The sequence below is a fragment of the Pipra filicauda genome, unplaced genomic scaffold (genome assembly GCF_003945595.2).
Source record: "Pipra filicauda isolate LSUMZ 115617 unplaced genomic scaffold, ASM394559v2 scaffold15_size4787011_pilon, whole genome shotgun sequence".
In the NCBI taxonomy this organism is placed as follows: domain Eukaryota; kingdom Metazoa; phylum Chordata; class Aves; order Passeriformes; family Pipridae; genus Pipra; species Pipra filicauda.
In genome coordinates, this window is record NW_024104096.1 from 2,842,409 (window position 1) to 2,857,110 (window position 14,702).

A 14,702-nucleotide genomic window follows, 5' to 3' on the forward strand; every position below is an offset into this window, starting at 1 on the left:
ACCCCTGCAGCTACAGGCTCCTGCTGCAGAGGTTACATATGGTCCCCAAGATTAGGAATTGCCTTGGTTTTGGGATGAGCAGTGTAAGCAGGTATACTTGTGTAGCCTCAAGTCTGACTCAAATAGGAGATGTCTGGAAGATGGGTATTTCTTAAAGATAGTCGAGTCAGAAGCCATCAGGAGACTAATACCTAGATAATAACTCACTTTAGCCTTGTCCATTGAAGTGCTGTCATCAGTTATAGGAATGGGACAAACCAAAAGTGCACCCAGGTCAGAATCCCATCAGTTTGCTAATAGCCAATGCCAAAGAAAGAGTCAAAAAAAAGGAAAGCATTTAGCAGTATTTGTCCAGCTGTTGCTCTCTTCCTCCAGAACTCAGGAGTTTCTTGAGCTGGAGGTGGCACTTTTGCATCTAATAGCTTTGCTGGGTTTTGTTTCCATTTTAGTCCATTTTTCCAGTCCTTGCTTTAATCCAGGCAAATATCTTCTCAGCTTAACGACACTTTAGGGGAAGAAGTATCTGCTTTTAAGATGGACATTTAAAACTTCTTCTTTAATTGCTATTGAGAGTTGTTAAAGTCATAGAACTTAGTGCATGCCTCAAGGTCTTGTTCCTGAAATGCTGTCTGAAAGCTCTCTCTACCTGCCCCAAAATGATGCCCAGAGCTCTGCTGCAAGTTGGGTTTCACTCTGTTGTTCTCTGCTGTGCTTGCTACAAGCATTTGTATTAAGTAGAATTTATTCCTTCCGTTTAAGAACACAAAGGCTTCATTAGAAAGTATTTGTGGGTGCAGTTGCCATCTTTTGTATCCCGTCATGTAGGATGGGCATTGGTTTTTTTAAGGATTTCCCCTGTGACAACACTGGGCTTATGTTGTTTCCTCCTCTATTTCTCATAGGTTCATGAAAGTGGCTGGAGGCACAGTGGATGCTGTTACCTGGCAACAGTAGGTATTCACCATTCCTTCTGCTTTCCAACACTAAGTGTAGTGATTGCAGATGCTGAGGACAGAGCTCATGCCCTCTCTGGGTGTCAAAGGGGGCAGATGTGCTACGGCCACCTCTTCTGTTCTTCTGCTGCATTTAAATAGGTGAAAGAGGCTCTGCCCTTCCTTCTCGAGCCTCTCAAACAGTTACAGGAGTGGATGTGTTAATCTTTACCTCTGCAGTTGAGACACAGGCTAAAAACACACTGCCTGCATGCCTGGCTTGCCAGATCGCTGGAAACAGGGCTCTGCACTGGACTGCCAAGTCCCTGGAGGCGGCTAGGAGGACAGGCAGCTCTGAGGGTGGCCTGAGTAGGGAAAACAGGAAGGCAAAAGCCACATGTGACAGATGCATGGGACTATCTGAAAGCCCTTTTCCATTCACCCCAATCACTGTCTCCTCATGCCTGCTGGCATGAAGCTAAACTGGTTGGTCCAGAGGAGGGAGAGTCAGCTCAGTCCAGTGTTCATATATAATGCCCCAGTCCCCTTTCTGTTTTGTAAGGGTGTCCACAGACACACAGCTGTGTCCTACACTGCAGGTGGAGCCCCAGGAGCAAATATCAATGGAAAGGGGATGAAGATCCTGGCCCAGCTGGGGCTGACAGAGAGATGCTTATATCTGACTTTCCTTCTGTTTCTTACAAGTGCTGCAGTTCAGAAGATCAAAACTCTCAGCTGTAGCTCTGATATAACAAGCACAAAGTAGAGGAAAAGGTTTTCTTATTTGAGGGAAAATTTGTAAATATCTCTTTCCTCCTCTTATTTCTACCTGCCCCAATTTGCATGCTGTGGCCAGAGGTAGGGTCCCCAGCAGGCTGTGACTCTCTGCAGGGGGAGTGCAAATGTCAGTGCAAAGATGAGGCAGTGTGCAAGCACAGCATTGACCACCAAAACTGATAGCAAAAGGGTTTGTGGGGCAGGCAGGACTCTTTCCTGCCTCGGACACATTTCAGGGACTAGGATTCACTGGACCAAAAAAACTGTGGTGAGACCACCCTGTTCTCAGAAAAACTGAATTGCTGCCATGCTGGGTTAAACTTCCTATGCAGGACACTGGCCTTGAGCATGGGAGCCAGGGTCTCAGGTCCAAGTTGTGCTTGTGTGTGCTGCCCACCCAAGCTGGTTCTTCACAGTGACCCTTCATGGGGTGCTCGGGTTGCCTTGCTGAAGTGCAGCAGCAGAGTTTGTAAAGTCCACCTCTTGTAAAGGCCCTTTGGAGACCTGCTCTTAAATAGAGCTTGGTGGGTTTTAAGATATGAGGTTTTCTTGAAAGTGCACCCACGGTCTGTGTGTCAGTGTGTTAACCTTGGAGGCTCCTGTAGAAGCATCTGTTGGCATCTCAGGGTGGTTTATAGCCTCAGGCATGACCAGCACCCAGTAAGTCCCATTCCTGGAGCTTGGCTTGCCTCGATATTGCTTGCTTGGGTGTTTAGCTCCTCGAGCTTCCCTGCCAGGCAGCAGCAGCTTGCTGCAATGGGAACAGTGGGGTAGCAGAAGATTTGGAGCAGAATTTGTGTTACTTACAGGCTCATGCTGTGCAATGATGATCTATCTCTCTGCTGGGAGTTTGCTTTTCATGATTACACGATGTGCTGATCGCATTTACTTAGTCCAGGAATTTTTTTCTGCAACAAGACTTGATCACTGGGCCAAGCCCTTGGATGAGTTAAAGGAACAAACTTCCAGGCTTCAGATGTGGAGTTTCATCTGGTGTGCAGGGAATCTGCCTGCACGGCTGCTTTGAAACCTTTTCTCATAGGATCAGTGGGAAGTGCTGATAGGCTCTGGTGCTGAGCAGCCACGCTGAAGCAGCAACCTGTGAGCAGGAGGACTGGTGCAGCTCCCCACGAGGGTCGGCAGAGCTGAGCTGCTGCCTGCTACCCATTTCCACTGCAGCATAGGAGCCGCTTCTCCCCCAGCCAGGGTTTGCAGCTCTGGAGATTGCACCCGTATGCGATTGTGTGGACTGGCAATAGCCACAGCTTCGAGCTGGGCTTCTGTACTGTTTATGAATAAATGTCAAAACAGTGTCTCATCCCTCTGCTCCAAACAGCAAAACAAAACAAAACAAGTTCCTTTGTATCCAAGAAGAAAATTATTAGCAGGAAACTAAACTGCTGTCTAACTTCAAGTATGAATATTTTGGTTCCAAACCCTAACATTCTCCTGGGATATTGGTTATAAATTTGTCAAATCTGTTATTCCTTTGAATAGTCTGTGCTGCATCCAGAAAGGGAATTGAGAAGGGAATATATTGCAGGGATCCCTGTTCTCTGTGTGAAAATAGAATCTATCTGAAATATATCTGACAGAAAAGAGACACTGGGTGGAAATAAGCAGCCTCACCAGCCTTTGTGAATATGGTTTCACTTAGATAAGTAACTCAGCATATGTGCCTTCCTTCAGAAGTAAAGTGTTGCTGTAGAGGGTTGTGTGAATGGCTTCGAAGTGCTTGGGGAATTACACTAAAGGAGGTTGTGACAGTGGCTCCAAGAGTTTTGTCATTTCACTGGTGATTTCGTTTGTTATGTTTGATTATGAGTAACTGCAGACCCCCTCAACCTTTGGATGTGGGTTTCCACTGCTCAGAATCCTCCCCACAGCCATCTCTTTGCTCTGCGCTGGTGTCCTCACACATGATGAAGATTCATTGCCCACTTAAAGCTGCAGCTGCGCCCTGGGCATACTCCCTCAGTCCGTACAACTGGTTTTCCATTTGAAGTCTTTCACAGAACTCCGGGTTTGGCATATTTAATGGGTAAATCCTTATGCAATGCTGACTCTGAAGCACAAATCCCTACTACTTACAGGCAAAGTAAATATTTGCACCTTCAAAGTCAGTGGACATCTGTTCCTGTGGCTTCTTGGAGAATGCCATGTTTTCTTCCAAGATAGAAAGTCACTTGTCCTGTGTGGCAAATCAGAGATGCCAGACACACAGGCATGTGTGAGATGTTGCTTAAAATGCTTTTGGCTGGCTTGGTTTGGGTGACTTCTGACTTAGTCATGTTGAACATGCAGATGGAGATGCTCACAAGCAGTAGCATAGGGCAGATTTCCCAAAGGTTCCAGTTGCCCAGCGTGTGCACACACACCAATGCATATACCAAGGGTATATATATAGGCTCGCATCAGCCTGTTGGGAGCTCAGAGTGCAGTGTCTTCAGAGGCTGTGCCTGGAGGAAGGAGCTGGATGAAGGAATTCCTGGCCCATCTCCACCTGTAAATAAACCTGGTCAGGCCACAGCTTTGCCCACTGGACTTTCATCCTCTTCACTGTCTGATGGAGGGAACGGTCCCTGGCAGCATCATGGCCTGGGCCACCAGCACAGTCCCAGGCAGTGCCAGGGCATGACTGGGCAGATGGCATGGGCCAGGGCTGGCTCCCAGTGGTAGGAGAGGCAAAGGCATGTTGTCGGGGGGCAGAGAAAGGCATGACTGTGAGTTGTGCCTTTGGGCCAGAGAGCAGCCCCCAGTCTTTCTTCATCAGTGCACTTACTAGTTGACTGGCGCATTCTGCCTCTCCTCTCCAGTGGGAGCAGTGGGGCAGCTCCATGTCCTGTGCTGCGTATGGGGGTTCTGCCCTCTCCTTGCGAAGATGTTCATGGATCAGGGCCATCTGTCAGCAGAGGTGTCTCATTTTCACAGCTGTAGTGGCTGCAGGGTGTCATGCTAAAGGTGGGGATCTTCCCTGCTTAGCGTCCCCAGCAGGCAGGTGCTCTAATTCCTAGCAGACTCCCCCTGTAGCAGCAAGCAACAAAGTAGATCCGGAAATTCCTGAGCTTTGGGAAGTGGGCTTTAATGTAATTAACTGCAACAGAAGAAGAGGTCAGATAATAGGGGCAAAGGTTTCTCTTTAAAATGAAGGAGAAAGTAAATGAAACCAGCTGCCCAAGAATCAGTGCACTGCCTTCATTATATGTGGGGCAATGCTTTTTGGTCCTATGCAGCAGACTGTAGATCTTTCCAGAAAACCATTTTAAATGCAGCACAAGACCTGGAGATGAGAGGACAGAGACATGTAGCCAGCCTCAGAATCGCCCAAGTGCCCTGCCCTGCTGCCTGGCACAGTCCTTCTCTGGGAGTCACTGGGGAGTTGTGTGCAGCATAGCCAGTGCCCATGGTGAGCATGCTGATGTCTCCTAGGCTTTGGGGCCAATTCTGGTGCTGCACCGTACCCAGACCACTGACAGGTCTGTCAGCCTGTGTTGGAGATGAATAGATTTTCCATGAGCTACATGTCTTCTGCCTCTGCAGAGCCTCAGCTGCCAGAGACTCCTGCCTGTGCTGGGAAGGATGTGTCCATTCATGTCCTTTGGCACTCAGACCTTGCCGGACCAGGAGAGGAGCTTGTGGATACCGTGACCCCTGGGGCTGGCTCATCTTGGCTGCCTGGGGAGGTGCTTGTCAGCACTGGAGCTCTCTGCAGCTGCTGCTGGCTTTTTTGGAGGTTGGAGAGTTTGTGACTGTTTTAGGGGTGTTTTTTTAAAGTCAAGTGCACTGAGTCATTGTAAATATCAGCAAAGCTGCAGTCCTGGGAATAATCCACGCCTAATGAGCTCTTCTCCTGCTTTAAAGGCCTGACAGTTGTTTGCATTTTGTGGATTGGTATACTGCCTTTACTGATGGTTAAGGTTTCCAAAAGGATGTGCCCTCATCTCAACGATCTGAAGCCTACAGCTGGAAACAGCTCACCCATTCCTGAATAGCCAGGTATCGCTGCAGTCCTCAGTTCCTCTCTCTTCCTCGCAAGCCATGTGCAACTGATGCCATCTTCCCTCTTCCCCAGTTTGAGGAGATTGAAAGTACCTGTTGGTGACCAAGAACTCACCAGGCAGATCTGCAAGAGATCCTTGCCATCTTACTGAAGTTTGTAATTGCCTTCATGATCTGCTTAAATACGTGAAGGGGAGGTGTTCCCCTCCTCACACTCCCAGGAGATAGGCTACCAAGATTTCCTGAGACTGAAGCAGGTTTACTTCTGCCCTTCATGCCTCTACCAGTCTCTGTTTCTCTGCATTGTTAATGAAGCTGTCAAAAGAATGTGACCATGGCACTATCCCCGGGTATTTCTGATCCCTGTAGGGTCTGGGCTGTGCTCAGCACAGCAGCACCTTCCCAGGTTGCCTTCATGTGGTCCCCTGGAGGGCAGAGAACACCTTGTGCTTGAATGAAGTAATGAGGAGTATAGGACTGTCTTTACTCTCCAAGGGGTTTATCCTGGTCTCCAAGACCATACTGGCTTGTGCTGACAAGCTAAACCCTGCACAAAGCCTGATGTATTGGACAGGTCATACACAAACTGAGGTAACTCTAACTCCATCTTTTACCTATCAATGCAACCCTTTTATTGCCTTTCAGCCAGTTTTTAGCCCAGGTGATGGGGTTTTTAGTCCACAGCAGTCTGAAAAATAGTTTCTGTTCTGTTTTTAAGTGCCGTGCTAAAATCCAAACATCTGCCTTCCCCAGAGTCCACTGCTTTGTAATTTTGTCTTAAAAAGTAATCTGTGTAAACCCCACCACTGCCTGCTGCTCACAGATCTGCTTTCCTCCCGGCAGCCAGTGGTTCAATTGTGTGTAAGTGATCAAAATTATTTTGAACGCTTCCTAAATCCTCCCTGGAGTTAATATCTGCCCTTAGCACCTTTCAGTCACCAAGGACACACAGATATGCTCTTGCCTCCTTCCCCGGTTACACAGTGTTGGCATGTGCCTGGCACGTTTCTGTACTTCTCTGGGGATGCAGCTGGGACCGCACACCTGGGGGAGGGTTGACAGGGGAGGTTCTTCTTGTTTAATGCATTTGCAAGTTGAGCCTGTAATGCAATTCTGCTCTGGGACAGTTAGCGACTTGGAGCAGTGAGACATAAAAATCCTCTCTGAGCACTTGTGCATGTTGCACATGTGCCAGGTGCTCTGGCTGAGGCTGAGTTAGCCCACAGCATCCTTTGGGATGCTCCTGCATTCCAGCACCCAAGTGAAGGAGCCACTACGACTGCTACAGCTGCTCACCATTGCAGATGAGATGCCTGTTATGGAGAAAGCAGCCTTGGAAAGGTGAATTCACTTTTCTTCAGACCTCAGATCTTTAGCCCATTATGTATCCTAACACTCATGGCTGCACTGAGGTCTGCAGAGAAGGAAAAGGGTCTGTGTAACTCCGGTGAATTCTGAGTGGATGTAGCTCCAGTGAGAGATGGGAGGCAATGACTGAGCCCCACCAGCATAGTCACAGGTGCTGTAATTCCTGGAACCCTCCATCCCCCCAACATGGCTCTGACATGCTCTGGGGCTAGCTGTGTTGAGCAGCTGATGCACACTGCAGAACTGGGAGAAGGTTCAGAAAGCTTCTCTTGCAAAACCTATTTATCAGCTAAAGGACCATTCCGGGGGGTGTGCCAGTGCACGCTGTAGCAGGCATCCTGGGGTACCCGCAAGGCTGGGAGGAGCCTCTGGATATGTGCAAAACCTGCCACTGCTGCTTGCATGGGGCAGAGATGACAGCCCAAGACACTTCTTCAGAAGGAGCAGGTTGGGATTACCTCTAGCCACAGGGTAAGTGCGCTCTGGGACAGATTGCTTCACCTTATGGCCTGGAGCCAGGAGGCAGTATTGAGGCATTCCAAAGCCTTCCTCTCACACTTAGATGATTCACATAGAGATGGGCAGCACTATAGCTATGCTTTATGTAAGCAAGCACATGGAGAGCAGGAATAATCCCCATGTATGGGTAACGCTCCCTGGCATTCCCAGGCCAGAAGGTATTTCTGTGAGAGCAGGATTTCCTCTGCAGGTAACAGCCACAACATTTCTTGAGTGGAGGAATCAGATTTTGCTGGAAGAGCAAGCAAGAAAGGTGCAGATGGTGTGAGGGGGCTGCAAAGCCTTTGCAGGTGGCATTTTGCTCCCAGCCTTTGGCATTCTGCTCCCAGAATTTCACCAGCAAAAGTTAAGAAATTGCAAAACTTTCCATGATTCCTGCAGTGCAGGATGCTCAGCATTTAGGGTCCGTCCACCTTATGCCTTGTTTTGGATACTGAAGCATCTGCCAGACACAGGCATGGCTGAAGGGCCAGGGCAGGACAGGGTGCAAGCAGAGACTCCCCAAGAGCAAAGGAGGCTTCTTGGTGTGGTACAGCAGCAGCAGGAAAGGAGGGCATGGTTTTGGGGCAGAGCTACTCCCAGTTGTCTGATCCTCGTCTTTTTATTTTCCTTCCAGTTACTACATTGATGGTCGGGTGGCCAAAGTGACGGACTTCCTGAAAACACGCCTGTTAGACACACTCTCTGACCAGATCAGGAAAATCCAGAAAGTACGTGAGTGGAAAGGATCTGCGGGGCTGAGGGGACACTGCCTGTGGTGCCTGGCCATGGCACAGCTCATGGTCAGGTACAGGGCTCAGCGCTGATGCACTCCCAGGGGAGCTGGTGTGGGGTGGGGATGGAGGATGGAGGATGGCTGCTGAGGTGGCTGTGCTCCCAGCCAAAATGCAGACAGCCCTCATGCAAGGATGGGGGGAAAGACCAGGCAGCACAATGCCTGGCCCCAGGATGGGATGTGTGGCAGGTTGTGAGGGAAGCGGCCACGTGCTGCAGCACAGCATGGGCTGTGCAGGTGTGCTGGGATGCAGGCTGGAGGCACAGGGCAGGGGCAGAGACAACATGCAAAGCCCTGCTAAGGCAGCTGACTGGCTTGAGTGTCCCATCTGTCTGTTCCTGAAGGGAACAGCATATAATGAGGGTGTTCTCTGAAACTGGCTCCCCAGGACAAGGGGATGAGTGAGCAGTCAGGCAGTACCAAACCATCCCAAGCACCGCCGGTGCCCAGCTTGCTCAGGAGGGGTCTCCTACTGTCATATCTTGCCCCACTTGTTCACAGTGCCTGAAAATGTTGCTTGCAAAGTAGTGACAGTTGCATTCCCAGAGTGACTCTCACTAGTGGAGATTCATGACCATTATGAACAACTGTATTTTTTCCCTGATGATCATGTTTTGACTGTGTCATAAAAACCAGCTGTTGCTGACATATGGTGTCAGAGTCTATAGATCTGCCTGGCTAGTGAGTGCTCCTTTCCCCACTGGTCCAGGGGACCCAGCTCACATCTCTAACATTGGGATAGGTGACAAGGGCTTTTCAGGGTCTCCCTGCTTCGGCTGATATGGGGGCCAGAGCTGTGACTGACACGCTCAGCTGTCAGTCCTGGAAGAAATAAGGAACACTTAGTGAGTGGGAAAGGCTTTAGGGACTAGAGGAGGTGTCCGTCCATCTGTCTTGTCTAGGTTTTCAAATCATACCACTCACCACAATGTCTCACTGTTGTAATTCCTGCAGGGAGAAACCATAGAATGAGTAAACAACTGAAAGAGGCCCTGGGAAAGGGGATGAGAGGGTCGGCGCAGCAAAGCTGGAGGAGAGGAGTCGCTTTCTGAGTCCTCTGGCACAAGCTGGGAATCATCCATGTATGTGGATGATCCTCCTGCTTTTGGGAGGCATGGCAGGGTGGTCAGTGGGATCTTTGTGGGGCAAGTGAGAGACATCAGCTGACCCTGCTTCCTCTGAGAGTATAATACCACATGAAAAGTGGTGGCATGTGTCCCACCTCTGCTGCAGGTCAGGAACCTGCTGGGAAGGGAGTGGGACCCCATCCGTCCCCAGACCAGAAGCAGCAAGGAGCTGCCCTTGATGCAGATTGAGGGAACCCTCATACCCACGAGGCAGAATTGGCTCTGCACAGGGTACGGCTGGGGAAGGGCTCTCCTGGGAATGCCAGTGTGGCTGAGCAAAAGCACAGCACTGGGTGCTAATAGCCTCCAGCTTGGCTCTGAGTCCCTGCATCCTGCCGGGGCTGATTAGAGCAGCTGGACTTGTCCACTTCCCTGTTTTATTGCTTCCTCTCCGACCGGGGAAGGTGGCGGGCTTAGATAATTACAGGCAGGATGCCAACACCTCTGGGGCTTCAGTCAGGGTTGTCGACTCTCACAGGCTGTGAGTGGGAGGCAGCCCAGAGCTGGCGTATTTAACATCTTTGAGGGATCCCAGTCCATCCAGCACATTCCAGCGCTCCTCACTAATGGGGCAGGATCCATCAGGCTGCGCAGAGCGTTCCTGGGGCCTCTGGCTTCGCAGACATCTGGTCGCTGAAGTTTGTCACCCAGCCTGGGGAAGTGGGATTGCAAGAGAGAGGACAGGGTGTTGTATGGTGCAGAAGGTTGCTCATGCCAGGAGAGGGCAGCTCTGGCCATCTGAGCCCTGCTGTCCCGTCTGGCATCTCACAGGTGTCTGCACTGCTGGCTGAAGCCTTGTAAGGGGTGGCCCAGCATGCTCGGATCTGCATGTCCCACCTGTGCCATGGACCCCTCGGATGGCAAAGAAGCCCCTGCTCAGCCACGGGACCGACTATCCATGCCCAGAGGAATCCTACGGCTTTCTCTTTGGGTGTCTGCCTTTCCTCCTTGTGGCTCCAGTACACGACCCAGTGCTCCCACACTGCAGAGCCATTGGAGCTCGGGGGCTCCCCATGGCTGGCAGCCACCTTGCATGGGGATATGGAGAGCTAATGTGACATGGGAGGGCAGTATATGGGATGGAGTGCATAGGGAGGTTATAGGGGAAGAGCAGGGTCCGGGACTGGGAGCATGAGAGCACATTTGGGAGGGCATGTTTGGAAGAGCTCCAGAAGATGGGTAGTGGGTATGTGGCAGTGGCAGGAGAGAGTGAGGAATAGTCTCCCATCACCAAACTATGGTGAAGACACATAGTGACATGCCAGGGCCAGGCAGGCACTGACTGCCCAGCAGCACCATCACCAAAGGCCTCCATAAGTCTTCCTAGGGTGTAGGACAGGAAATGTATGCCTTGGCTTTAAATCACAAGTTTCTTTTGTCTCCTGTGCAGGTAGTGAACACGTACACACCAGGAAAGAAGATCTGGCTGGAAGGTGTTGGCACAACCTCAGCTGGAGGCATGAACAACCTCTCCGATTCCTATGCGGCCGGGTTCCTGTGAGTGACGCCGGCTTGCCAGCACCAGGGCACTGCCACCCCCACTCTGGTGGGGCTGCAGCACCAGGCTCAGGTGCTCCAAAGCCACTGCAGCTGAACCCCCCTTAGTAGTCCCTGGCAGCCTGGATATTGTTATTTTCTCCATTGTATCCCTATTACCCCTCCTCAGCCCTGCTTTCCTGTAGGTGATCCAGCCTCTGGCATACTCAGAGAAGCAGAGTAAGGAGGGAAGTACACTAAATCCCACACTGGTAGCATGCCTGCAGGACATGGGCATGGACAAGAGGTGTGATCCAAGAATACCAGCTGTGGCATCCCAGGGCTGGCATCCCAAGAGGCTTGCCTCAGCAGTTTGCGATTGCCCGGATCTGCTCCCACTCTGTGTTTTTGATTCAGGCTGCAGCCACTCATCTTTGCATGCATTCATCCCCAGGGCACCTGCCCAGGGAGAGGGCTCAGGGGGGATGTCAGCGCTCAGCTCTGGAAACTGTTTTCTCTCCTTTGAAGATACAACCATTCTTGGCTCCTGGGACTCGTCTACTGGTACAGTCCCATGGCCTGGACATACTACTGCAAAGCCTCAGTTCGGATCTTCAGCACTGGCCATGATCAAAAAAGATGGAGGAAAATTATCCAGGCTTTGCAGGGAAGCACAGGGACATGCGTGGGATATCAGGGCTGTAAGGGTTGGAGACCTGTCCCAGGGGGTGTGAGAAGACAGGCTGGTTCAAAGGTCCAGTCTGCCCCCCTCGGACAGTGGGTGTAGAGTGCTGGCAGGCTGTGGGAACACCCTGGGCTCTGGGCACAGGGATGAGACGTTGGGATGCATGCAGGGGCTCAGGAGCAGTGTTGGGACACGCAAGCTGAGCACAGCTGAGGCAGAGGTGGCTGCAGTGGGGCATGCAGGTTTTCCGGGGCAAGGATAGTGGGAGCTGGTTAATACCCAGCTCACAAAACCATCTGAAGGCTTCACCTCAGGTGCTGGAGCAGACATCAGGTCAGATGCATGAGAGTGGCTGTGCCACTGGGGCCAGGTCATCCCTCCATGGTGGTCCCTCCATGGTGCCCTGACTCTGTTCACTCTGTCCCCAGGTGGCTGAACACACTGGGCTTGCTGGCCAGCCAGGGCATCGACGTGGTGGTGCGGCATTCCTTCCTCGACCATGGCCACAACCACCTGGTGGACCAGAACTTTAACCCCTTGCCGGTAGGTCTGCCCAGGGGTGTTGTGCTGGCACTGGCTTCTCCTTGCACATCTGGGGGGATTCTCTCCTTGTGGCCTCTCTGAACTCTGCTGGAAAACGAATTTTCCAGATCTGTTTCTTGCAGTGTTAATAGAAGACATTAGTTCATGTCAAGTGTAACATGTTGGTGGCAGATGGGAGAGCGATACCTCTGAAACTTCATCTAGTGTCCAGGGTTGGTAGCACAGGAGGGAGGCGGGTGCCACTGAGGGGGGACCAGTGCAGACTGTGGATTTGGAGGGACATATATGGCAAGACCATCACACATACCATGGGGCACACAATCAGATCTCTAGTGTTGAGCTGGCCTGGGGGAAGCCAGACTAGAGCCTCAGCACTCGATTTCAGATCTCTAGAAACGAAGGTGAAAGGCATTCCTAGCTTGACAGTGAGCAGCGGTCCTCACCCGTGCCACACAATATCCCTCACTCTTCAGAAGCACCTGGGCAGAAGGGAACTCTCAGAACACATGGTGCTGATAATGAAAAACCCTGTTAAAAGTAGCAGGTTTCCTTTTCCCGTTGGGGCTAGTAAATATGCTGCCTTGTAAGCACAGTGCCTGGCAGAGCAGCTGGGTGCTCTGCATCTGCACTTTAAGGGATTTATGGGTCCATGACCCAGCAGGCGCTGCTGGCAGGCTGGGGATCCCTGTTGGAGAGATGCACAATTCTGACAGTCTGAACTTGCCTTTGATGCTGTGTTTGGATGTTGGGGGGTGGCTGCAGGGGAGCAGAGGCTGAGGGAGCTGTGTCTCAGTCAGCTCTACCTACTTGGCCGATGAAAATGGCATCCCTGTGACAGCATCCCTGAGCGTTGGGGTGGACACAGGAGGTGTTGATGAGACACAAGGTCTCTGCTAACCCTCCCAGCATGGCATGGTGGTTGGCTCTGGAGAGCAAACCAGTGAGCAGGAGAGCATGGTCCCCTGCCTGTGCTGCTCTGGGTATCTCGTGGAGCACCTAGGTCTGCTCACACATGCAGCCTTCCAGCAAGCATACCTGCCAGATCTGGGGGCCCAGGCTGGGGGAAGTCTTGGGGACTTTGAGCTTTGTTTGAAATGAATCTGAGCCTGCAGCAAGCACTTGATGGCTTTCTTCTGAAGAGCCAATTTCCCTGGCCAAACCACATCTCCGCCTTCCCCAAGGCTTCAAGGCCCCCTGAATTGCTCCCGGGTGCAGGCCAACATCTGCCTGCTCTGTGGACAAGGGCAGTGGGTGGCTGTGGCTCTCCCAGCACAGCAGGTCAGAGGGTGGCCCATGGCCATCTCTGCCAGCACAGTGTGCAGTGGCCCCAGAGTGGCTGGAGCAGGCATGCAGTTAGGAACAGGATTAAAGCCAGGGAAGGAGTTAAAGGAATAAACCTCAGGCTGTTAAACACAATGAAAGTCTTTAAACTGGATTTTGCTGTTGTTTTAAAGATAAGTCTCCCAATAAGTTAGATGTCAATCTCCATCATGATTGTTTCCTCACTCTCCCATGCTCCTTCAGTGCTGATCCCACATATTCCTGCACAAACTGTAGCGGTACTTCCCCAAACCTTTCCCTCCATTCCTGTGCTATAAAAGAGCCACGGGCAGGTGCAAACCAATGAAGGGTTTAAAAGCTATGAACTCCACAAAGCCCAACGAGACCGGGCCGTGACCTGCTCTGCAGGACAGTGGTTGCTCTTTTCCCGTGGGAGCTATCAGGGAGATGAAAGCCGCTGGCTGTACCTGCGCGGGGCCGCGGCACTGTGAAATACAATCTGCTCATTAGCTGCCATGACAAAGAGGTTTCCGCACGTCGGCTGGGCGTGAGGCAGCTGCCTGCTGAGAGAAGGGCTGCACCGCCGCAGCATCAATCACAGCTCCAGCTGGCAGCTCCTCAGGGAACTGGGAGCCAGGGCTGGGCTCCCCATAGCAGTCTTTGCACCTCCTTCTCTTCCCCTGCCACTGCTGATGCCTCCTTGTTAGATAAAAGGATGGCGTGTTTCAGGACGATGAGCTGAAGCTGAGCCTTTTACAGTGGTGTCCTTAACTACCAGCTAGCTGCATGGTCCAGAGAGAGTTTCCTGCATGGTCCAGGGACAGTGCAGAGATGCAGACACAGCCCTTCATTCCTATCTTAAAGAGCCTCTCATAAAAACCCAAGTGATTTGTAGTCTGTCACCATACAAGCACTGTGCTGGTGCTACACGAGCCCTCCTCCCTGTCCTTCAGCTGGATCCCTTGGATCCACGTCAGTACCATCTCTGTTAAGATATGTTACAGTGGACGGCATAAGAAAGCTCATAACGTGTGGCGAAGGTGTCATGCTGGGGAATCAGGAAATGAAAATAACAGGGATCACTTGGTGAACAGCACAGTGGGAGCCTCGGCCTCTAAATCACCCCGTTTCTTTCTTCCTCTCCCATGGGAGTGCAGCTCTGAGTGGATTTTTTATGTACAGGGGAAGGAGCGGGCAGATCACCACATCGCTCTATGTAT

The 14,702-nt window shown here is 51.4% G+C and overlaps 1 protein-coding gene across 1 annotated transcript in view; it reads left to right on the forward strand.

The window, feature by feature from the left end:
• Positions 1 to 14,702, forward strand: part of HPSE2 (heparanase 2 (inactive)) — a 110,009-nt gene that overhangs the window by 84,028 nt on the left and 11,279 nt on the right. Inside the window, exons 5-8 of the mRNA XM_027710965.2 lie at positions 903 to 950; positions 8,212 to 8,305; positions 10,888 to 10,994; positions 12,087 to 12,201. Of these exons, the coding sequence (XP_027566766.1) occupies positions 903 to 950; positions 8,212 to 8,305; positions 10,888 to 10,994; positions 12,087 to 12,201 (364 nt within the window). The remainder of the gene's footprint in view (positions 1 to 902; positions 951 to 8,211; positions 8,306 to 10,887; positions 10,995 to 12,086; positions 12,202 to 14,702) is intronic.